Below are 24522 nucleotides of genomic sequence, written 5' to 3'. Positions count from 1 at the left end.
CTCACCTGTAGTCAGGGATTTTTAAAAATATAACTATTTACTTATCTCACACACTCAACTCTTCCACTTTTACCTTCTCTTGAATTTCTAGTGAGAGTTTCTTTAGGGCATGTTTTATTTTTAAATTCTTTATTGTCATTCCTGACATCATCTCCTAGCCTAGTCTCCGCTATTGTCAGTGTCTGGCATATTTTCCCATCAGGACTTTTTTTGGGTACAGGTGGGTGGCAAAATGTTGTTTGGTTTTGCTTCCTGCTGTGTGTTGGCAGGAATCCTAAAAATAGGTTAAAGCCAGGTCCATGGCCTGTGTTTCTTTACTGTACCCCTTACAGTTTTACAGTTCAGGGGCATATGAGGTGAGTGGCTCAATTAGCCCACCTCCAGGCAAAGCAGGAAAGAAGTAGAAAAAGAAGTTTGCTGGGACAAGAAATTAAATTTCAAGTCTACCAGGAAGTAGCTGAGAAGCTTCAGCCGCAGAGATTGATTATTTACCTACGTCCCAGATATGCTACAAGAAAACTCAGGGTTTTTTTGTTTCTTGTGTTCTTTTTCCGAACAAATGTCATCCCTTTGTGTGATGAAGGTACCTTAAGCAGGCAGTATGACTGGAGAACCAAGACTGATCAGGTGCCCTTCTCATCCTACCCAATCCCATTTTATCAGGCAGGACTATACAAAAAACAGGCCATACAAATATGGACTCTCATAACTTAAAAGCCCGGGGTATAGAGCTCTCTTCAGGTATGGAGTTCCAACAGTTTCAGAAATCTGTCTCTTCCCATCTCTTTGCTCTCCTTTCCCTTGAAGTGGCTTCTTTCTCAGGTTCACTTTCTCCTCACAGCCACATTCCAGCAGCTCAACAACCCTCTGGAAAGAGTATGCGTTGTTCCTGGAAAGATTGCTATTGGCCCAGCTTAGGCCACATGTCATCACTGAGCCAATCACTGTGGACAAAGTTGTGTGCTTTGATTGGCCGGGCCTAAGTCATGGGTCTACTCCTGAAACCCCAGCAGTGCTGCCACTTCCACCTGGACCACAAGGATTGTGCAAGGGTGTTTCTCAAAGAAAAATAGGGCTATGATTAGCAGAAAGGAAATGGATCCTGCAAGGCTAGGACAAGAGGAGGTCAGTGAAGCACCAACAGGGCAAAATGTAAAGAGGCACGCATTTTCTGATTCATGAAAGTTTGGTTTTGACAGTGAGCTTCTCCTCAAACTGTGTGCCCATCACTCGCCTCACCCTCCTCCTGGCCCTGGATGCTGGGCAAACAAAAAAAACAAAAACATTCATATACCCATGTTCAAAACTATGGCTCAGAGTACCTGAAATCCACACCTTTAGAGACTCATTTCTCTGAGTAGGCAGAGACATCTCTAGGGGTTCCCCAATTTCTTTCCCCCCCAAAATAGCTGCAGGGTAAATCTTTAGTCAGTGAAAGTTTCCCCAATACATTCTAGTTATAGGCTATCAAGTCAGTAACCTCCAGAGCCAGCATGTGTTAAAAGCCCCACCCCATAAAAATGTGTGGTGCACTGTGAGGGCCAAGGGGGCAAGACCTGAGACTGTACAGAAGAGGGTCCCTGGAGAGGAGGAAAATGACAGAAAAAAAGGAGATACAAGACGTTAAAGGCACAGTTTTATCCAATCACTTAATAACACTTAATGGACACTGGCTCTAGGTCGATTTTCCTAAGTTCTACCATATGGAGAAATGAAGGTAGCAGGCTGGCAAGAGAGGATGCAGCCAGAAAGACTCAGGGCACAGTCCATGTGGAAATCCTCTGAACACGACCTCTCTGATGGTGTGCAACATCTGGGAAGGCTTATCTGGAGTTCCAATGATAAGTCTTCAGGGAGGAGAGTGAATCCTGCCAAGGGAAAATCCTTGCTTATTCTGGAGGCTGGTGTCTTTGAAAGCTTAATTTTCCCCTACAGTAAAGGTTTAAGGAAAGACTGGGAAAGTTATGAATTGTGTGTCCCTCCTAGGACCAAGGGAAAAATCAATTCTTAAGCCACAAGATAAATAAGTCAATTACCTCTTAAGTTTGGTACTAATAAAGACAATTTTTTTTCTATCTTTCATATTCCATTAATTTTAATCTTCCCTTTTTGGGACTCTAGTTGCCTTTGGCAAAGAAAAGAGCTTACATAACTGAAATATATCTGCCTCTAATAAAAATCAGGTTTAAAAATTTTTGTCCATCTTAAAAGTTCATAAAGAAATGATTCTGTTATTAGTTGGAGGCTGCATTTGGGAATATGATTTTCCATTTTGTCAACTCATAATGGATCCAAACACTACCCAGAAACCAGGGTAACCTGGTCCACAGACATCAGCTGTCTGCTTCTGGTGGCAAATATGTCACCATGGTGTGAACGGTGGACGGCTAGATGCCAGCAACCTTACCACCTTATAACTCACTCCCCTGTTTATGGAGCAGCCTTCTACATAAAATGGCTTCCACAGGATGTGCCTACCGGGAGAGCATGTGGTGGCCAGAATGCCTGGTGCCCTCAGCAACGATATTTCACAGTAACTATTTGCTTTATACTCCACTGATAACTAACAAATCAGCATTCTAGTTGTAAGTACCAGGTTCCGTGTGCTAAGCGTCAAGTTTCTGTGCCCACAAGCCCTGCAGATGCTGGACCAGGGGCAAGTCACAGGAACTGTGATGATCAACCGTGAGGCCTCTTAGAGACACAGCAGGAAGCCTTCTTTCCTAGTTACACCCCTTCTCGCACCCTGTGAGTCTTCAAACTGGAAAAATTAGATGCTATAAAAGCAATGAATACCTTTTTAAGCTCTTCCTTGCCCAAAGAATACTACCAGATGAACTTTTTGCAAAATATAATAATTGGCAGTAGATTTATTAATGAGTGCAAGAAATATTGAGTACCTTATTATATGCCAACTACTGTGCTAGGTGTGGTGGAGAATTCCAGGCTGAAAAGGATAGGGTATCAGTCCTCGAAGCTTGCAGACCAGGAGAGGAGATACACAATAACTTTCTTAAGAGACAAATTATTCTAACTTCTGTAGTAGAAGAATGAACTACACTGTATGGATAAAGAAAAGATTAATTGTAACAAGTGGCTCAGAGAAGACCTCTAGGAAGACATGGGATCTGAGCTGACTCCATGAGACGCTCTGGGGAGAGTTGCAATCCAGGCAAAAGGGGGTTTGGCTCAAACGTGCAGGGAACAGGACCCCCACATGGCTGAACATCTGGGCCTTGGCAAGCATGCCATTAAGACCAGGTGACTGGGTGAGAGACAGACTGGGAAAACTCTGGGCTCTAGACCACAGAGCATGGGAGTGCAGGAGTGCTCTGTCCCACAGATTATCATGGTTAGTTAAATCTTAAACCACCATGGCTGTGTTTTTTGAGCTCTTCCTAAGTAGAAAAACTAACAGTCCAATATATATTATTGTGTATTAAGGTATCATCATCCCTCTCTTTCACTTGGTTTGTTTCTTTTGAGCCATTTAATCTACCTAAATTAAGACCTCCAAATTCAAGATCATCCAGGCTATGAACCCCTCCCTGGAAAAAAAAAAAAAAGAGGGTTTCCAGGCACAGGGGAAAGATGTCACCTCTGAATTGACACTATGGCACAGGGGGAAATGCCTAGGTGCCTAAATCAGGTGGTGTTTTCTCAGCTCTTCAGAGCGGCCCCTCTGGCTCCTTGGGAAAGGGGTCCTCCTCAGCCTCTTCAAGCCTCAATCTGCCTGGGATGCACATATCCCAAGGGGTTTGGGGAAAACGCTTTAAAAACCCCGCTGGCCAGAGATCAGCAGCAACATCTGAAGCAACAGCGGCAGTGACAGCACCGGAATTTCTGGTCTTTCCAGCTGCCCAGGATTCCCAGCTTGAACTCTTCCTGGAAACGCTTGCTTTCTTCACCGCTTCTCTTGCTCAATCTAGTGGGCCCCTCCCTCCGCTCTCCGGCTTCTTATACCGACGAGAGCGGCGAACCGCAGCCCCGACCTGAACGCCACACAGCGGCCCCTCTCGGCCCGGCACTCAGCGCGCCCCGCAGCAGCCACGCTGGACCACAGCTGCCTGGGAAACACCTATCCCGCAGGTGGGTCACATTGCTGCTGGCCTTCGCCTTGTACCTTTCGCCACAGGGCTCCCCTTCCTTATTAGCTTCCGCCCACCTCGAACCCCTGCTTCCAGGACCCCACTCCGCAAACCTGCTCACCCTGGGAAGAAGGTGCAAGGCCACCGAAGGGTGTGGCCAGATGAGTTAAGCAATTCAACAAGTGGCTTGCTTCCTAGACTTTCATCCCCGGGGTGCAGACGAGACCGAAGGAGAAGACTTGGAGGTTTGGATTCCTCTCTGTATCTTACTTCTGGATAAAGGCAATCTAGATCTGAGTCCGCTCCTTGACCAAGAGCTGAAAATGTGTCCTGAGATCTGCAACCGCTTCCATCCTTGATCTTGATTCCAATGTCCTTCTGCAGTTTAGTGATTGCTTTTCCAGAGAAATATTTTTTGGAATGTAATTGTTTAGAGTAAATAAAGCCTTTGGTTCCCTGTTTGTCCAGAGGCAGCTGGAAGGTAGTTTTTCCCTCTGGATAGTAATTTAGAAACTTTCTTTAAAAGATGACTGGTGTAAGGGAAAGTGAATTGGATGGAGACTAGGGCAGGGGTGGATTGGGGAATTCTATTCCTAGTTCTAATTAGAAGTTCAGTACCTCAGCCTCAGTTTCCACACATGTAAAATAAAAGGCTCTTGGACCAGAGCAGCCACAAAATCCAACTCTAACAAGGTGAAAACACATGACTAAAGATGTTTGCAGGTTTGAAATACACTGAAAATTTCATCAATGCTATAAGTGTAACCAAGTAATTACTTTCTTCATAATAATGCAGGTTTCACTTTTATAGGGAAACTACCCAGCTGTGGAGAGATAGTCTTTCCCCACGGAGTATCTAGACTTGTACCACATTTATCATTCAGAGAATACTCTCAGCTTTCCAAACCAATTCTTCAGCCTTGCTGTATGAGAATGTCCTATTCCCTATAAATGGCAGTCATATAAATGCCACTCATGTGAAAGAACATGTTTTTCTGATACAGTAGGTGTAATTTTATAAAATGGCACATTTGTTTGAAGCAGTAACTTTTTTGCAAGGCCCTGAGTTTTTCAGAATGCTTTGATTTAGCACAGTACGAAATTCTACCTGCCTGTATTCCACCTGCATGGCAAACACTGCCAACCCCAAAAGCAGGATGAAGCACTCCCTATTTATCAGGCTTCAAGGTTGTAAAGGAAATGGAACATGTCTATGGAGAAATTGGGTCATAGCACTCTGTCCATTTGGCAATATTTATGGTGCTGCTGAAGTTCACACGGCAACTGAAGGTTCAGAAACCAGCATGTTCGAGGCCTGACCCCTAACTTGAGAATGATTTTCGGATCCCTGCCTTGCTTAAGCTTGCTAACTGTTGTTCGAAGTAACCAAATACGTTTTTATAAGCCTGTTCATACATTGATGACCTTAAGCCTTGAGCCTTATTCTGAACAGTTTTAAGAAAAATAGATTCATTTGTCATAGAATTCCAAAATGGAAGAAATCCTGAACAGTCACTCTACATTTCCTTATCTCCTGAAGGAGATGATGATCCTCATGATCCTCACCATCCAGTTATCTTTATAAGTCATTTGCATCTTTTGTCAACTGCTATTTAAAAATTATTTCCTTTTAAAATCTTCACAAAGTTAATCTGCTAGCAAAAAAAAAGATATAATCACCTTTCAAACTTGCCAGGGCAACTTGTAGGTTTCTTCTGGGTTGTCCTTGTCAATTGTTAAGTGTCTGCAACTACATCTACCTATAATTCCTACTCTAAGAATCTCGGACAGGCTGTGGATAGTGAAGTGGATAGTGAAGTTTTCTGTGTGGGATTTTTTTTTGAAGTTGTAGTTAGGCCAGAAGTAATAGAAATAAACTTTACAAGCCCTCTGAAGCCACCTGTTTGACTCTGTGCTTTGTACGTCCTTCTGTGCTCTGCACATCCAAAGAGAATGGGTCACTAGTTAACTATGAAGACAGTTAACTATGAACAGTTCCACATGGTGTATTCAACCTACCATGAATTTTGAATGACTTTTAGGTCATTTCCAAAATGATTTGAATTAACACTTGTTCTTTTGTTGAGAAGAAATCAGACCTGGAAGGAATAAAGCTAAGTAAATAACTAAAGGATAATTAATGCTGAAAACAATGTACGGTAAGAAAACATACCTGGCCAACATACGTAAGTAATTTGTTCTTCAAAATCATTACGGAAAAAGGAACAAAGAATGCTTGCACTGTATGAAGATCATCTTTCAGAAATACGTCACTGCAAAAAATATGCAATGTTCTACTCAAAGAAGCATTTCCACCCTAATTACCTAGGCAGGACATGACATCCTAATCTGAATGCTTCTCCACATTGTTCTAGAAGAGTGTAGTCTGCCATGTGTAAAAAAGCCTTATCATACTGAACTTTGATGGTTGCATCCTTCTGAAAAGTTATTTTGAGTAAAGTATGTTTCTTTGAAATGTAGGTTACATGATCAGTCTTCATGTCAGGATGAAGTTAAGTTCGCTTTTCATCTTATAAGGAAGGTAAATGTGTGCAAAGGATAATTTTGAAAAGTCAGGAACTATAATTCTGAAAAAAGAGAAAGCTGAGAGGTAACTTAATATAACTGTATAGCACTCCTCTCAGAGAGGGGTTATTAGAACACATCTCTTTTACCTTAGCTCCAAATATTGAAGGAAAAAAAATGGCATCAAGCACAGGGCCAAGTGTTCCAACCAGGGTTTCACTGGTGATGGCACAAGCACTGAGAAGCATGGGAATAGGAGGGCGTGGCTAATGGTCCACACTGATTATACATCTTCATCTATACTTTTCATTTTACAGGGTGTTGAAACAGTTTTGAGCCCAAATTAAGCAGTGTCTGAAGCAATTATGCACAGACTTTGGTAAACTTTCTTGTCCTACTTCCCAGGTAGAATAGCTCCCCTCCTCTGTATATGCAACATCTTCACACGTTGTATTGCAGCAGCTTGATTATGTGTCTATGTCTTCCCCAACTTGGGAGCCCCTGGAGGGCCAGGTCAGTCTAAAGTTTATCGCTTTATCCCTCTTGTATAGCACAGTGCCTGGCTCAGAGAGGCTGTTCAATAAATCTGTCAAAAACACGCAATCCTACCAAGACATTGTTGATAACACTAATTTTTATTTTTGAAAGATGCTTATCATTATGGGCATAGGAGGTTATAAGCATGGATGCCCCCTGAGCTGTACTAGTTAATAGGGTCAAAGTGTCCTGCCCTTTGGGAAGAAGCATGAGATTGCTGTATGCTGTACAGTACATATAAAGTAAGTAGTGGAAATTATTATAACTATTTTTAAAAGGATAAAGAAATTGCAGCAACCTTGGTATTTCTTCTCATTTTAGTAACCCCATTATGTTGCTATCCTGGGTAAGGTTCATAATAAATTTGTAACTATAATACTTTGGAGTTTAATTCATTTTAAAGAGTGACATAATGAGATTAAGGCATTTAACTGAGGTCATGAAAGTTGGAATATTGAACTTTTAAAGGTTTTAATTAGTTTAACTTAAGTAAAACACTTGAGCCCTTCTTTAATACCTGAAGGCATGGCACAAGAAATGAAGCCTATTGAACAGTTCAAAAGAACTAAGTTACAGCAAATCATTCTTATTATAGAAATGATCATGCTTCTAGTTATTTCTTCTCCAGTACCCAAGTACTAAAATGATTTCTTCATCCTATTCAATTGCCCTGACTTAGGTGGTATGAGATACGGGAGGGGGCTGAGGAGAAAGCAATTAGCAAGTTGGTAAATGGTTCATTGCAGTTAATAATGGTTATCTTCAACTGAGATCCTAAACTGTGCTCTTTTTTTTTTTTTAATGCATGTCTGGAAAATTAGAAGATATGTGTTGAGGGATGATGGTACACAAAGAGGTCCCTGTATCTATCTCCCTGAGGGAACCAAGAGTCTAGCGGTGTCAGACTTACAGCCAAAATCGTGTTAACTCCATGTGTGCAGTGGAGAGGGTCTGGAACATTTGTTGAGGGAGGGAAACCACAAGGATTCTGTTATCATTAAGAACCTAGGAGCCTTCCTAGAAGGAAGACCTCTAAGGAAAGAGATTTTAAGGCTTAAAGTACAAAGTCAGGAGTGGGAAAGTATATCATCCTGTCAGTCCAGTCATTTCTCCATTTCCATGGTCACAGGCAGAGTCTTGGGGAGAAGGGGATGAGAGAAAGAGTCAGTGGTATGCTGGTAAATGGCTCTCTAAGGCAAAAAAAAAATGTCCTGAATTACAGCATTTGCTGATTTCCATGGTGTGAAAACTCCCACCACGGCTGATTTCAAACTTTCAGCTGGCAAGCCAGCTCTGGTCATACCACACAACTAAAAAGAGCTGAAATTAAATACCTAGGACTTAAAAAGAAGGAGCTGCTTTCACTAAAATATATTGATCAACCAGCACTGCCCTCAGGCTTGTATATCAGAGTATAATACAGGAAGCGGAAAGGTGTTTCAAGGGTACTTTCCCTCCTGGGGTAAGAAATGAAGCAGCCGAAAGGCCAGATCATGGTCGCAGCTCCAGCTCATGGGGTCTTGGCGAACATTAGACATACTCTGGCCATTGGGAGTCCTTGCCTCCAGAGCCAAATTAGAAATAGAAGAAAACGGTGCCCAAAAGAAGATAAAGGAGACTATATACAAGACATGTAAACCACCCCTAGGAGATTTCTAAAAATGCTGAGGAGATGCTTTGAAGCAGATTGGAGTTACCCCATCAGCAGGGTTGCGGGCCAGGGAATGGGATCAGATCCACAGCAAAACTGCTCTGTCTCCAAACTGAGTTGGCAGTTATCAATAGTGAGATAATTCCCAGTGGCCTCAAGGTGAGGATAAATAACTATTCACAGGAAATTTATTTAAACAAAGTTAATTCTGAAATGATCAAATCACTTCTTAAATATCTCTGACTACAGCAGTCCAAGAAAAGCAAAACCCACTAATGGATACTAAATATTAAGTGGGTTTTTGTGATCACCAAATTACCCAATAAGCAAATGCTCAGGACCTCCCTGGTGGCACAGTGGTTAAGAAACCGCCTGCCAATGCAGGGGACATGGGTTCGAGCCCTGGTCCGCGAAGATCCCACATGCCGCGGAGCAGCTAAGCCTGTGTGCCACAACTACTGAGCCTGCACTCTAGAGCCCGTGAGCCACAACTACTGAGCCTGCGCTCTAGAGCCTGCTAGCCACAGCTACTGAGTCCGCACACCTAGAGCCCGTGCTCCGCAACAAAGCGAAGCCACCCTAATGAGAAGCCCGCGCACCGCAAGGAAGAGTAGCCTCCACTCACCGCAGCTAGAGAGAGCCTGTGGGCAGCAACAAAGACCCAACACGGCCAAAAATAAATAAATATATAAATAAAATTTTTTTTAAAAAAAAGCAAATGCTCAGGTATTGTATACGAGTCAAATGCCACCCAGTCAGTGAGACAGAGTTGTTTTTCTGATGGTGGCAATCCAGGTCCTGATTCTCATGCTGAATCTTTGGTGAACGACAGATTTATAAGCTGTTCAGGATTTAGAATGCAAACAGAGGTCAAGGTAAATTAACTCAGCCATGACTGAACCCCTGACCTTGCTGTCATGATCCCCAGCTTTAATCAAATGAACTAACTAGCCTAGACAGGGGATAATAAACCTACATGATAAAATTCTTAGCCAGGGAATCATAAAACAATCTTCATTTATCTTGACAGATGCAACTGAGATGTAAATGTGAAAACACATATTAAAAAGATTTTTAGTTGGACCAGAATTTCACCAAAGAACCAATATTTAAAATAAATAAATTTTCTCCTAAAGTACAATTAAAATAGATAATATAGCTCTGCATTACCTTGCTCTCCTTGTATTCATTGGGTGGCAGTGAAATGTTACTGACAGAATCATTTTAGCTGCAGCATGTCATGGCTAGTTTTACTTATTAGCAATTCATGTGGATATATACCCCCATAGAATATTAATGTAAAGGTTATATTTAGTTATGCTCTTGTGATTTAATCAGACTGGACAAGTTAAGATTAGTTTCCTTTTGGGTCATTCTATTGGCTAGCATAAAAGCTAAACATCAGTAAATTAGAGTGCTATGAGATACGTAACATTTTCTCCCGAAACAATTGAAATCATTAATCAATTTTTCAGAACCAACCTGCAGTGGTTTCTTTATTTAGATTAAGAGCTTTAAATGATAGATTTATGTCAGTCTATAGCTATTACTGACAGAGCTACTTCTAACTACAAGGCTAAAATAAGAAAAGTACTATTATATTTTCAAATAGCATATATAGGCTGAAGATGGAACTGTCAAAAAAATTAGAAAACTCCATTAATTATGGGCACATTACATTTTTTGTAAACTACAATCAGTGGTCTTTTTAAACCAAGAGCTTCTGATTTTGCTACAGTAATATATACCTGTTAGTAAAAGAATATGTGCTTAAATGTGAGCATACTTGCTTTCCCTAAAGAGCCTTGATCTCACTAAACACAGAAATAGCTCAGTGAATAAACTGGATGGGTTCATGTATTATTGTAAGGTTTTAAAATATATATATATTTTTTTACTATTTTTTGCTTTCCAATTGTCCCTGGGATATATTAAAACAAATGCTCTGAATCAGAGGAAGGCTGGCCTAGTTGCAGAACTCCGTCCTGCCCCTATGCCTGGTAATTAAAAGAAACATTTGATTGATGGGCTTCAGCTCACTACAAATGTGTTGTCAAGTCATCTAGGGCTTTCAGGTTGAAATTCAGAAGGGATAATAAAACAGAAGGAAGGAATTTTAAAAATCCCTGTTTACAGGCATCAAATTAAAATGAAAAATCCTGTCACGTCGTATAGAGTTTAAAAGTGTCATTTGTGTTCTGACTCCCTGGAGGTGCCAGGCCAGATCACTGGACTTGTGTGCTACAACCCCGACGGAGGGCACGGGGGTGTCCGGAGAGGGTACTGTAGGAGGAGTTCAAAACCTTGTGTGAACAATCGCTTCAGAATTCAAAGCTGAATTCTCAAAGGGAGAAAGGGGCAGAATGTCTTTAGTACTGGTTTCATCCGAATGTAAACGGGATGTTGTCTGGCACCGTATGAGAGATGCTATGAAGGAGTGACTGTAGCAGATTCATGGCTGGATTTGATCAAACCATAACTTGTGGCTCATGGAAGACAACTCATCAAAGTTTCCTTAAGGGAATTGTAGAGCAAAGCCTACCAAGTCTTGTGTCTGGCATCCCTTGACCCTCTCCCATAGGGGGCCTACACACTCTTTTTTTTTGCCTCCAGTTTTCATAAAAGTAGGAATTCTAGGCTATCAGACCCAGCCAATGGTTATTTAGAGGAAGAAGTTGTAAAGCAGGTGAAATGTTTCTGCATCCCCCTGCAAGCTCATCCACAGCCTGTTCTCCCTCTGCCTTTTCCCTCCTCACCACCTCTTTCCAAAAAAGATACCCTTATCTTTTCCCATTTCCAGTGGTTCTCAGCTCTGGATGCTCTTTAGAACTGATCTGTTTGGTCTGGTTTTTTAAAAATACAGATGTCTGGGCCCTACCTCAGAACAATTGATTCAGAATCTCAGGAGGTGGTGCCTGAGCATTTGATAGCATTGACTTGTTAAGTATAAACACTTAAAACATGCAGATTTTGTAACGCTGTTGCAACATTTCCAAACAGGACATTCAGGTAGCAAACTAGCAAATGAAGAAGTCCATACCATGGACTCAACACTAAAAAGGAACGAACTATTTACATGAACTATTTACATATGCGCCAACTTGGATGGATCTCAAGGGCATTATGCTAAGTGAAAAAAAAGCCAATATGAAAAGGTTGCATTTTGTGTGATTTCATTATATAACATTCTCAAAATGATAAAATTACAGAGCAGAGAACAGATTAATGACTTCCAGGGGTTGGGGCTGGAGTCAGAGAGGGGGATAAGTATGACTATAAAGGGGTAGTGACGGAATAGTTCTGCATCCTGATTGCAGTAGTGGGTACCTGAACCCACACAAGGGATAAAATGACAGAGAATTATACACACCCAATGTCCTGATATCAGTTTCCCAGTTTTGATATTGTACTCTAGCTATATAAAATGTAAACGCTGGAGGAAATGATAAAGGATGCACAAGGACCTCTTGTACTAGCTTTAAACTTACTGTGAATCTATAATTATTTTAAATAAAAAGGTTTCTTTGCTTGTTAAATACAAGCATTTAAAATGTGAAATGTTTGTATTCCATTAGGACATTTCCATGTTTTTCATATTCTAGAATCCTCTAAAGCTAGAACTGGGCCTCTCTGCCCTCTGACCTCTGGGAGATGAGAGAAGTAAAAGCACAAACCAGACTGGCCCTAACATCCTCAAGGGATACCTAGCTGGGAACATCCAGCGGAATGCTGCCTTAGGTTCCCAGAACCCGGGGTGGGATCTGCAGACAGAGGGACCTGATGGGCGAGACTCTACATGACCCACACCAGTACCACTTCATCACATAGGCACATGCGCGCGCACACACATACACACACACACACTCACGCTTACGCTTCTTGGTGGCTGCTACCATGGCCCTCACAGTTGTCTCTGTCACCTTTGCATCTGCATCATTGGTTGCCATCAATCTCTAATCTATATAAACACTCTTGCGGGGTCGCTTTGCCTGTCTTGGCCTCCCTCTCTGGGAGATGCTTCCACAGGAGGCAAAACCTGGAGATTTTCCAAACCAGGGGGTAGTCTTGTTTTGATTTCTGTTACATAACTGAGGTTTGGAAAGCGCTGAAGGAAGGAGAGGAGACCACTATGCCATAACCATCTTACCCCAACTTTCCCTTAATAACTCCGCTTCCTGTTTACCACCTTTCTTATTTTCTTTATTCCTTCCATCCTACATCTATGAATAAAAGAGGACTAGGAAAGTTTTTTTACAAGTCTTTGAACAAGAAACCTTACTACCTCCATAAATCCATGTTTATACATGGGAGTTATTTTGAGTTACAAATAGTCTGAAATGATTGTAACTTCCTTCTTTACCTAGTACTTACTGTAAAATACACCCTCAGTGAGATCTCCCTTGTGGTTTAGAGTGTGCATACATCTCATTTTCATGAACATCTGTTTTTAGGATATTTTTTCCAAGAGTGCTGAATCAAATTCTTCCAAAGAATTAGCTAACTTTTTAATTTTTTACATGTTATTTCATCATCCCAGTTGTAACCTGAGGTCTGATCATTTTTCTTCTACCATAAAAAGATAATAATAATCAAAATAGTGTATTATCCTGGGTTGATTTGCAAGCAGAGCCTGTAACAAAGGCTTGTGTGCAGATAGTTTATTACGGAAGTGATTCCAGGGAACAGGAGTGAGGGGCAAGGGGCTTAAGCCAGGGAACATGGCAAAGACAAAAGCCCATTAAATCGGCCACTGTTACAGATGAGTGGTACTCTATTCTTCTGGGACTTTCATAGGAGCCTTATGAAATGTGTCAGAACTGTGTTCCAGAAGATGAAAGGGGAAGCACTTATCCATGGAGTCCTGTACCCCGTTGTCTAATGATGGGGCAATGGGCTGTACATGTCTGAGTGCCAAACAGGCACAGGTATCAGAGAAGCCCAGGACAAGGATCGAGAGCTAAAAGATCTAGAGCCCCAAAGTGAGCCTCTGTTAGGCAGTGGAAACAGAGCAGAGCCCAGTTATTGCCCAAGGACTGGAAATAGAACCAGGAGGATTTGAAGGGGAACTCAAGATGTGTGTGACACAATTATCAACCCTATAACTTCTATAACTTGATACGGAGTAACTAACTGCCCAATGGAATAACTGTATTTCTTTCTATTGACTCCACCAGTGATATTTTAATATCTCCTTACTGTTTTTGTATCTTCAGTTTGTCTCTGAAGATTTAAGAGGGAAAATAAATTTTAATGCTTGGGATAACAGCCCAAGTGTGTTATATTGGATTGCCAAGCTGCATTTTAAGGGAGAAATATTAAAGTAAAATGTGAAAGAATTACAAATGAGAGAAATTCACACTTGAGCTGTTTTTACATCTGTGTTTTGATAAATTCATATGCTCTGAAGCCGCTTTATATAAGGTTTTATTTATGAGAAAGAAGTGGGGAAAGCAGAAGCTTCTCAAGAATTATTGAATACTATTTCAGGTAAATTTTATATATTCCAATAATCACAGTTATAGAAGCATAATTAACCCTTAATTTATAGAATTTATATAAAGACTACATTAATCAGATCATTAATAGACTGATTAATTAATTATAGCATATTAAATACTCTCCTAATAATAGACAGCTTATTGAGTACTTACTCAGTCTCAGGAATTGTTCTAAGATACATTAATTCATCTGATCCTCACAATGCCTCTAGAGTAGGTACTACAGAGCTCTCATTTTAAAGTTCATGAAACTGAAACACAAATAGTTTAACTTACCCAAGGTCACGTGGCCAGTAAGTGGAGCAAAAAATACTAGTGTAGTGTAGTTAACATCTTCATTTTTTAAAAAAAAATTTATGACAGGTTAGAATAGATGAATGTGGGGGCCACGTGGTCAAAATGAAGTCTGGACTCTCTCGCTGCAATGATTAAGGTAATCCAAATGATAATATGATAATATGTCAGGGGAGGGGATAGCAGGGGCGGGGGAGACAAATTAGGAGTTTGGAATTAACATATACACACCACTGGGCTTCCCTGGTGGCGCAGTGGTTTGGAATTAACATATACACACCACTGGGCTTCCCTGGTGGCACAGTGGTGGAGAATCCACCTGCCAGTGCAGGGGACATGGGGTCGAGCCCTGGTCTAGGAAGATCCCACATGCCGCGGAGCAACTAAGCCCGTGAGCCACAACTACTGAGCCTGCGTTCTAGAGTCTGTGAGCCACAGCTACTGAGCTCACACGCCTAGAGCCCGTGCTCTGCAACAGGAGAAGCCACCACAATGAGAAGCCCGCGCACCGCAACAGAGTAGCCCCCGCTCACCGCAACTAGAGAAAGCCCGCGCACAGCAATGAAGACCCAACACAGCCAAAAATAAATAGATAAAATAAATTTATAAAAAAAAAACCATATACACACCACTATATATAACAAAGGTAAACAATAAGGACCAACTGTATAGCACAGGGAACCATATTCAATCTCTTGTAATAACCTATAATGGGAAAGAATCTGAAAAAGAATATATACATATATATATGTATAACTGAATCACTTTGCTTACCCCCAAACTAACACAACATTGGAAATTAACTATACTTGAAGAAAATCAAACAAAAAACAGGTGTTTTCCATGGGCTAAAATGGAAAGGGCAAATTCTGAAATCCTACTGAAAAGGTGCAATCTTCATATGCTCTACAATCTGCATGAAATTCACCATGCTGGAATGGGAGAGTGATTAGGTCTGGTTTGAAACTCCACATCAAATTCACGAAGTTTTACTTTAAACCCATTTGGGTGGAAGAAGCAATGTCCTTACAACACCTTCCCCCACTTCTCTGCTTCACCTTACTCCTCCCTAACTCCCAGTGCTCAGTCTGTACTCACTCAGCTTCCTCCTCATCATGCACCTCATGCTGTGCCTGGCACACAGAGGAAACCGCTGCTTCCAGCTCCGACATTCCACCCTTCTAATATGATCCCACAAATATTTACCAAGAAGTGCCTGGTCCATCACAGGCAGTGCTCTTTTTTAGCACTGAGGATGCATCACTGAACACAAGAGACTACACACACACACACACACACACCCCGAAAAAAAGATTAACTAAAAGTTTAAACTAAATGCTAAATATTGGGAAGAGAAAAATTTTTGAGAAAAATCCAGTACCGAAGGAAGAAATAATATTCTTTGAAAGTGGAGAGAGTATCCTAGATTATTTTATTAGATCATGAAAACTTCAAGATCTTTAAATTTCAAAACCTTAAAAAGCAACACAATCACATGGTTTATAACAGTATCTCAGTTTAGTTTTATCCTGCATTTCTTTTACTTTGGGTAAGATTAAGAAATCTTTTACTATATTGAAAAGTCATATTTCCCTAGGATGAACTAGCAGCTCATATTCTTTTGCCCTATTGTCTAGTGGGCAAATTTTTTATTGGTTTGTATGAGTTTAAAATAGTTTTCCAGGGCTTCCCTGGTGTCGCAGTGGTTGAGAGTCCGCCTGCCGATGCAGGGGACACGGGTTCGTTCCCCGGTCCGGGAAGATCCCACATGCCGCGGAGTGGCTAAGCCCGTGAGCCATGGCCGCTGAGTCTGTGCGTCCGGAGCCTGTGCTCCGCAACGGGAGAGGCCACAACAGTGAGAGGCCCGCGTACCGCAAAAAAAAAATATTTTTTTTTTCCAGTTTGATTATCTTGTGACTTCACTTATCATGATTTTTTGCTTTGCAGGTGTTATTTATTTTTATGTAATCACATTTGTCCCTTTATTCTTTAACGATTTCAAGGATTTGTGATATAGGAAAAGGGCCTTTCCCGTCTAAGGTTATAAAATAATTCTCCATGGCCTCTTCTAGTTCTATTATAGTTCCATTTAAAAAAAATATTTAAATCTTTAATATATTTTAAATTTACCTTGGGGGGGAGTGTGAGGTATAGATTAAACTTTTTCTTCCAACTGGCTATTTAAATAGATACTTTGTATGTTAAGGAAATATCTATTTGTTCCTTTTTAAATATGAATCAAGAATAAATATCATTTTTTTAGTTTTTTTTATTGAAGTATATTTAATTTACAATGTTGTATAAATTTCTGAAGACATATAGGTTCTTGATCTTTTAGCATACATAAACATGGCCACATTTTTCTCCTTAATCTTCTAATATGGTGAGTTCTATTAAGATTTTCTAATATTGAATTTACAGAACTAATCTTTACATTCCTAGAATAATCCCATGTGATCAATGTGCACTGTCTCTTAACAGGCTGCCAGATTCTGTTGGTTAATCTGGGATTTTTGTATCACTAAACATAAATGAATTGGCCTGTAATTTCCTTATTACTGCATTGTCAGATTTTGCTCTTGAGAACTTTAGGAACTGTTAAGTGTTCAATAAATGCAGTATCATTGTGATACATGTCCATAGTTTAAGACAGCAACCAGTAAGCGTCTTGGGTTTTTACTGCATTTCTCTATCCAATAGAAGATTTTGTTAATAAGCCATATGAGACATATATACACTAATTTGTATAAAATAGATAATAAGAGCGTGCTACATAAAAAAAATTAAAATAAAATTCAAAAAAAATAAAGACATAGAATATATGAGACAGTTTTTACTCCTTCCAAATTTTGTAGGGAACATGCTTGAGATAACTCAGTAAAAGATTCAAACAACATCAGTCAATCACTGTTTCCTGGATATAATTCTCATTAATCTTTCCCAGAACATTCATATTTTGTTGGGTGTTTGCATTATTATCTTTCAGTTATGGAGAAAACTACAGATGTACTTCTTCTCACTATGAATTCTTCAGAGGAGCAAGAGACTGTATGTATTTTTGGAACTGGAGATTTTGGAAAATCACTGGGACTTGAAATGCTCCAATGTGGTTATTCTATTGTTTTTGGAAGTCGAAACCCCCAGATGTCCAGTCTGCTGCCCAACGGTGCAGAGGTCCTGAGCTACTCAGAAGCGGCCCAGAAATCTGACATTATAATCATGGCAATCCACAGGGAACATTACAATTTTCTCACAGAATTAACTGAGGTTCTCAATGGGAAAATACTGGTCGACGTCAGCAACAACCTGAAAATCAAGCAGTATCCGCAATCGAATGCAGAGTACCTTGCTCAGTTGGTGCCGGGAGCCCACGTGGTAAAAGCATTTAACACCATCTCAGCCTGGGCTCTCCAGTCAAGGGCACTGGATGCAAGTCGGCAGGTAAGATTAAATGATAAATTTACACTCCATCTTTAAAAAGTGAATGTTTTAATATGTGCTTATGTCAAAGATTCCAAAACATAATTCCAAAAGAAAACACTTCATTCTGCTAATATGTGCCATGAGTAACTTTCTTGGGCTTGGCCAAGTAGGGTAACCAATTGTAGTGATTTATTTAGCACTGTCTGTACCCTCAGCTTTTAGCTTGATGGAACCCAATGGTGTCAGTCTCTGGAGCCCTCTTGTCAGTACTAGAAAATAACACTGCTAAATTGTTGATGGGTATCCCTTCTATTCCCATTACCTTGTATGAAATGGGTTCCATTTATTCACCGAGATTAAAAGCAATCCATAAGTGATACGGCACCCAAGAATACGGAAGAGAGATCAAACTGTTTGCATTGTGGAGAACCAAGTCTTATCATATCAGTGTGATATGCTTACAGCCACTCTCAACTTAAAACCCTGGTACTTAACTATCCAACACACATGTGCAAGTCTAAACCATCATCTTGTTAAATATGTCCTTTCTACAGCCTCGTCTGAAAAGCAGTTAACTACCATATGGCATTGTCTTGCACAGTGCTTATACAGACTTTCAAAATAATTACTAAAGAAAGAATAAATACAAAATGAATTATTTTAACCCAGGTGTTTGTCTGCGGAAATGACAGCAAAGCCAAGCAAAGAGTAATGGATATTGTTCGTAGTCTTGGACTTACTCCATTGGATAAAGGATCTCTCATGGCAGCCAATGAAATTGAAAACTACCCACTGCAACTATTTCCAATGTGGAAGTTCCCCTTCTATTTGTCTGCTGTTCTGTGTGTATTCTTCTTTTTCTACTGTGTAATAAGAGAAGTAATCTACCCTTATGTTTATGAAAAAAAAGATAGGACATTCCACCTGGCTATTTCTATTCCAAATCGTGTCTTTCCAATAGCAGCACTTACACTGCTGGCCTTGGTTTACCTCCCTGGCGTCATTGCGGCCATCCTGCAGCTGTACCGAGGTACAAAATACCGCCGATTCCCAGACTGGCTTGACCACTGGATGCTGTGCAGAAAGCAGCTTGGCTTGATAGCACTGGGATTTGCCTTCCTTCATGTCCTCTACACACTTGTGATCCCTATTCGTTATTATGTACGATGGACATGGACCAACAGAACCATTGCCCAGGTAAATCTCTACTCATTTGTATTCTCCTATTCTTTAAATCAAAGAGCAATCCTGCTACACCATATTCCACTTCACAGTTATAGAAAATCACTCTTCTAAGCATCTTTATTTTTTAAAGTAGCTATAACTAGACACCTCATGTTTGTTTTCAGGGGTTTGTTGTTTTGTTTTGTTTTGTTTTTTACTGAATCTGGTTGAAATCTCATACACCTATTGAGAATGAAAGGTAGATTCCCAGGTCCACTTGGGTCCATATCTGTATTCCCAGGACTCACTGAGATACTGACAAACTAACAGATTTGGAGGCTCAGGAAAACTTAATGAACCTACTTGAGTTACTTCAATAAATGGAAGCCAAGGTGTTTTCACGTTTCTATCTTTATGCATGCTACTTCCTTTTGGAAGTCAAAACCAACCATCTTATACGTGAGGGGGCTGTCCAAACATGTGTCATAGGAATGTAAACAAATTCACAAAAGGGTGCTTATAACTCCATTAATGTTTGACTTGTGGGATGCTGTCCTGAATAACTAGAAAACTAAACAATTCTGAGCAAATGTCAAATACTATATTCTGCACAGTCAAAATATTCAGAGAGAATCAGCTCAGGGAGTCTTAAAGCAGTCCCAGAGGAAGTTCTATACATCAGTTCTCGTTTGGATATAATTGATTCTGATCAATCATACCGCAGTCTCAAAGTGCTGGGCCTGTGGATTTCTCTACATTATTTCCCTAACAAATACATGGGATGTCCTTGGGTAAGAGTCATGTTACAGGGGCCAGATTTCTCTCAAGATGTGATGCAACAGACTTGATGCTATATTACAACATAAAAAAACGTGAAAGAACTCAAACTTCATGTGTGTGAATAATCAGCATGTAAAGCAGGAAAACAGAATCCTGCTGTAATCATTTGAGAACATCGATTTCTGCTTGGGGAACAAGAAGCCATATGGTAAAGAAGGTTTAAGTAAATGTTTATTTTGTTTTAGGATTTATAGGGTCAATTAAAACTCTCTATACAACTCCTGGAGTCAACTATCATAATAAAGTCCCAATAGAACCAATTACTTTTTCTATCAAAAAATATAATATCTAAGTGTATTTTTCTAAGTGTAATTATTTTCAGTGATTGTTAAGAAATGTTATACAATTTTCTTTGAGCAAAGAAACCATGCAGAGGTATTTTTCATCCCCTTAAAAGTTTGGGCAGTTTGTAAAAAAATTGCTTATAACTTTTCTTAGGCAATAGCCAAGAAAGAACGTCCATTTAGTACCTCTACTGCCTGGCTCAGCGATTCATATATCGCTATGGGAATGCTTGGATTTTTCCTGTTTGTACTCCTGGGAATCACTTCCTTGCCATCAGTTAGCAACATGGTCAACTGGAGAGAGTTCCGATTTGTCCAGGTAAAAGACTTCACGATTTAATCTACTTTACAGTGCAAAATGATTCTGGCTTTACAAATATTCTCATTTTTCTCTCATACCCTGCATAAATTTTCATTTAACTCCATCACTTCCCTAGCAATCTCATAAAAATAGCAACTGAAACAAGTTCAAATTAGAAAATGCTAAACTCTGGTACCAAAAGGCAGATTCCATAATGGTTGAATTTCCTCGCAGGGCATCCCTTGCCAAGATTCCTGACCACTCGCAGAGCCACAGCTAAGAGTATAGAGTGAAAAGCACCAACTACTATTAAATTCTGTGTGTGGAGATGTACTAGGTGCAAGGTGGAGAGAAACCCAAACACAAAATTTCTACTTCTGAAAACCAACTTTAGAATATGGACTTATTGATATGAAAAGGCATATAATGAAATAATCTTTAAAACCTTCAAAGCAAGATACGCTAGACTGTCATCATACCAGATTCAACACTGGTCTGTAAGAGGGAAAACCGGTTTTTCCACACATCAACCACCAGATACCTCATTAAAAGCAGCTGGTAACTAATCTTATAGACCAGGTCTTCAAAGTGTGGTACCTGGACCAGCAGCGGCAGCATCACAAGCATCACCTGGGATCATGTTAGATGCAAATCCCCGGGCCCCACCCAGACCTAAATGAATCAGAAACTCTGGAGGTATGGCCCAGCAGTTTGTTTTCACAAGCCCTCTGGGTAATTCTGATGCATGCTCCTTGTGAACCAGCATAACAGAACAGACTATTAGTAACTGAAATCAGCTTTGAACTTTATAGAGCAATTTGAATTTCAGAAGTCTTGCAGTTTCTCCCAGGGACCAAATGCAGTCAACATTTTCTCATGTTTACACCTTTATTCAAGACATTAAGACAGAAATAAACATTGAGCTTTGTATTTAGGCCAAAACAAACAACCAACCAAAAGTAAAGTTTGCTAATTGCTCTTTATTGCGACAGAATGTAGCTAGCATCTGCTCTTAGTCAGCAACATATACTAATGTGGTGCTTCTTGAGGACGTACTGTATCTTACTCATCTCTGGCCTCCTGAAAAGGTGATTCAGAAAAGAGTTTTACCATTGAAGAAGAAGGTACATTATTTATTCTAATGCAAAAGAATTTACTCCTGGGAATCTTTCCTAACCTAATCTTTACCAGTTAGGTTAAGATGAAACCACCATGTCATTTGCAAGCACAGTCTTTTTATTTATGTATTTGGCTGCGTTTTTTTCTTCTTTCTTTTTGGTCTTCATTGCTGCGTGCGGGCTTTCTCTAGTTGCGGCGAGCGGGAGCTACTCTTCGTTGTGGTGCGCGGGCTTCTCATTGCGGTGGCTTCTCTTGTTGGGGAGCACGGGCTCTAGGAGCGTGGGCTTCAGTAGCTGTGGCACATGGGCTCAGTAGTTGTGGCTCACAGGCTCTAGAGTGCAGGCTCAGTAGTTGTGGCACTCAGGCTTAGTTGCTCCACGGCATGCGGGATCTTCCCAGACCAGGGCTAGAACCCATGTCCCCTGCATTGGCAGGCAGATTCTTAACTACTGCGCCACCAGGGAAGCCCAGCACAGTCTTTTTTTAAATGATATACTGATCATCCTGAAGGAGAGTTAAAGCTTTTTCAGGACTTAGCAGTGTTCTAAATATTACAGGTTTCAAAAGCTTGTGGCTTTGACAAATACCCTTCATTGGCCTACAGTGTAAACAGTTTTAATGTATATGTTTTTGTTTCTTGCTTATAGTCCAAACTGGGTTATTTGACCCTGACCTTGTGCACAGCCCACACCTTGGTATACGGCGGAAAGAGATTCCTCAGTCCTTCAAGCCTTGTCTGGTATCTTCCTTCAGCCTACGTGATAGCACTGATCATCCCTTGCACGGTGCTGGTGATCAAGTTCATCCTCATCCTGCCATGTATAGACAAGACCCTTACACGGATCCGTGAGGGCTGGGAAAGGAACCCGAAATTCTCAGAATCAGCATTGAATGGAAAAACAGATATTTAAAGCAAAGTTCAATTCACCTGGACTTTTTAACTATGGTGTTGTATGTTTAGAGAATAATAATGGGTGCAGTGAAGAAAGCGTTTTTCTCCCACCACGGGCTGAAGCTTGTGAACAGAGAAAGAAATCATGCCTGACTTTGAGAAATGGACACCGTTTGATCTCAGGCTGGTGTTGAATCGGTGTTGGCCCCTGCCTCTCCTTTTGCTGGAGTTGGGGGTGCTGAGGTCACGATTCGCTTTGTGGTTTCACACTAGTAAGCTTCTTTGTTGTGGGCAGCATGCATGACCTAATGTCTTGAAAAATCTAGGGGAAGTCCATGCACTTTCCTTCTCTGGCTCAAGGGCAGAGAGGAGTGAAAGAGAAAACAGTAAGATCGTGGCCACTGATAAAGGCTTTATTGGATATGTCGGAAGAAGAGGGCCGAGGAAGTAAAAGGAATGAGATTTTTAGTTTGGTTTTCGGCAGTGCAGGTTATCATAAATATTGCCATGGTGAATTCCGTAGTTGCGTGTGCTCTTTGATTTTGTTACCAATATGGATGTGTAGTGTGGGGAATTATTTTATAAAACAATAAAAATATCACAATTGATTGTAAGTAATCATGGGTTGGATATATAAAAATCTATATCATAAGATATAGATCCTTCCTCTACAAAGGAATAGGTATAGGAAAGATTGAGTTAAAAATGAGGGATACCCACTTAGATTTTCTCAATGTACAATAAGCAAAGAAGAGCTGATAAAAGCCCTTGTGCAAAAAGTTCAAATAAACCAAAATTCAAATAAATTTTGTAAAGTTGCACTATATCAGGTTTGGTATTGTTTAGGTTTTGTGGTATGCTTTGTAAATAATATATTCCAAATCTTGTTCAACATTAATCATCTATGAAATGCATTTCTAGTATAAAAAAGTAGCTTCTGTAGCTTGTCATAGTTTGTTGTCAATTTAAGCAGTGAAATTAAATGAATAATGAACGTGTAAGTTGGACCGATACATAAATGAGAGAGAATTATGGTGTCTTAGGGGAGAGAGGTGTGAGCAGTAGTTGTAATAGGAGACTTGGTTGTTTCTCAGATCCTTGCTGGAAGGCAGGATGGTTCTCTCTGCTTTTGTGTGCTGATGAGGTCATTTCCAAGACGACCTTCAGCAGGATTAGCCTTTCTGGCTCACACATGGAGCTGAGAGGAGCCTTATGTGTGACCTTCCCACACACTGAAATAACCAAAAGGCTTCAGGTTTGACATTTTTCTGCCTGCTCCACAAAGGCCATTTCTTTTACTTTTTACTTTTATTATCATATATTCTATATGACCTTATACAAAATGATTAAAATATATTAAAACATCACCCACAATCCAGGATATTTTTCTATAAAACTTTTTGAAAATCGTTCTACCTATACTGTATATTCAATTTTGTACCCTTCCTTTTTCACTTAATATATCGTGGCTTTGTCTGCTTACTTACGTGGTATATGTATTGAATCAGTGGCTGCATAATATTACATCAAATATGCATTTATTTAACCACTGCCCTAATTCAACATTTAGGTTATACCCATTTTTTACTAAAACATTTCATAGGGTATCTTGGCACGTACAACTTTTCCATATTTTAAATTACTTCCTCAGAATACTTGCAAAGAATTGGGATTAAAAAGTAAAGAACTTTTAATAGCATTGGATACATATTGCCAAATTATTTCTAAAGTCAATACCATTGGCACTGAATGAGGGTGCTGGTTTCATTACACCCTACCAGATTTTGTTTCTTATTTCAATTTGTGTTAATGAGAAGATACACAGAATATATACTCCATTACGTTATTCTTGATCCACCCAAGCAAGGATACAAAAAAGCTTGCGACTTTGAGCAGAGCTGTGGT

General features: G+C 40.2%; 1 protein-coding gene across 1 annotated transcript; it reads left to right on the top strand.

The window, feature by feature from the left end:
• The first annotated feature begins 3963 nt into the window (after nucleotides 1-3963).
• Nucleotides 3964-23984, top strand: STEAP4 (STEAP4 metalloreductase). Its single transcript, XM_022585149.2, has 5 exons — nucleotides 3964-4089; nucleotides 17581-18035; nucleotides 18687-19214; nucleotides 20460-20624; nucleotides 22373-23984. Exons 2-5 carry the CDS (start codon nucleotides 17583-17585, stop codon nucleotides 22634-22636), a joined length of 1410 nt encoding a protein of 469 aa, XP_022440857.2. The 5' UTR covers nucleotides 3964-4089; nucleotides 17581-17582; the 3' UTR covers nucleotides 22637-23984.
• Nucleotides 23985-24522: the final 538 nt, after the last annotated feature.

The sequence above is a fragment of the Delphinapterus leucas genome, chromosome 9 (assembly GCF_059928025.1).
Source record: "Delphinapterus leucas isolate spDelLeu-1000000601 "Yukka" chromosome 9, BTC_Dleu_Yukka2, whole genome shotgun sequence".
In the NCBI taxonomy this organism is placed as follows: Eukaryota; Metazoa; Chordata; class Mammalia; order Artiodactyla; family Monodontidae; genus Delphinapterus; species Delphinapterus leucas.
This window is presented reverse-complemented; position numbering and strand designations above follow the sequence as displayed.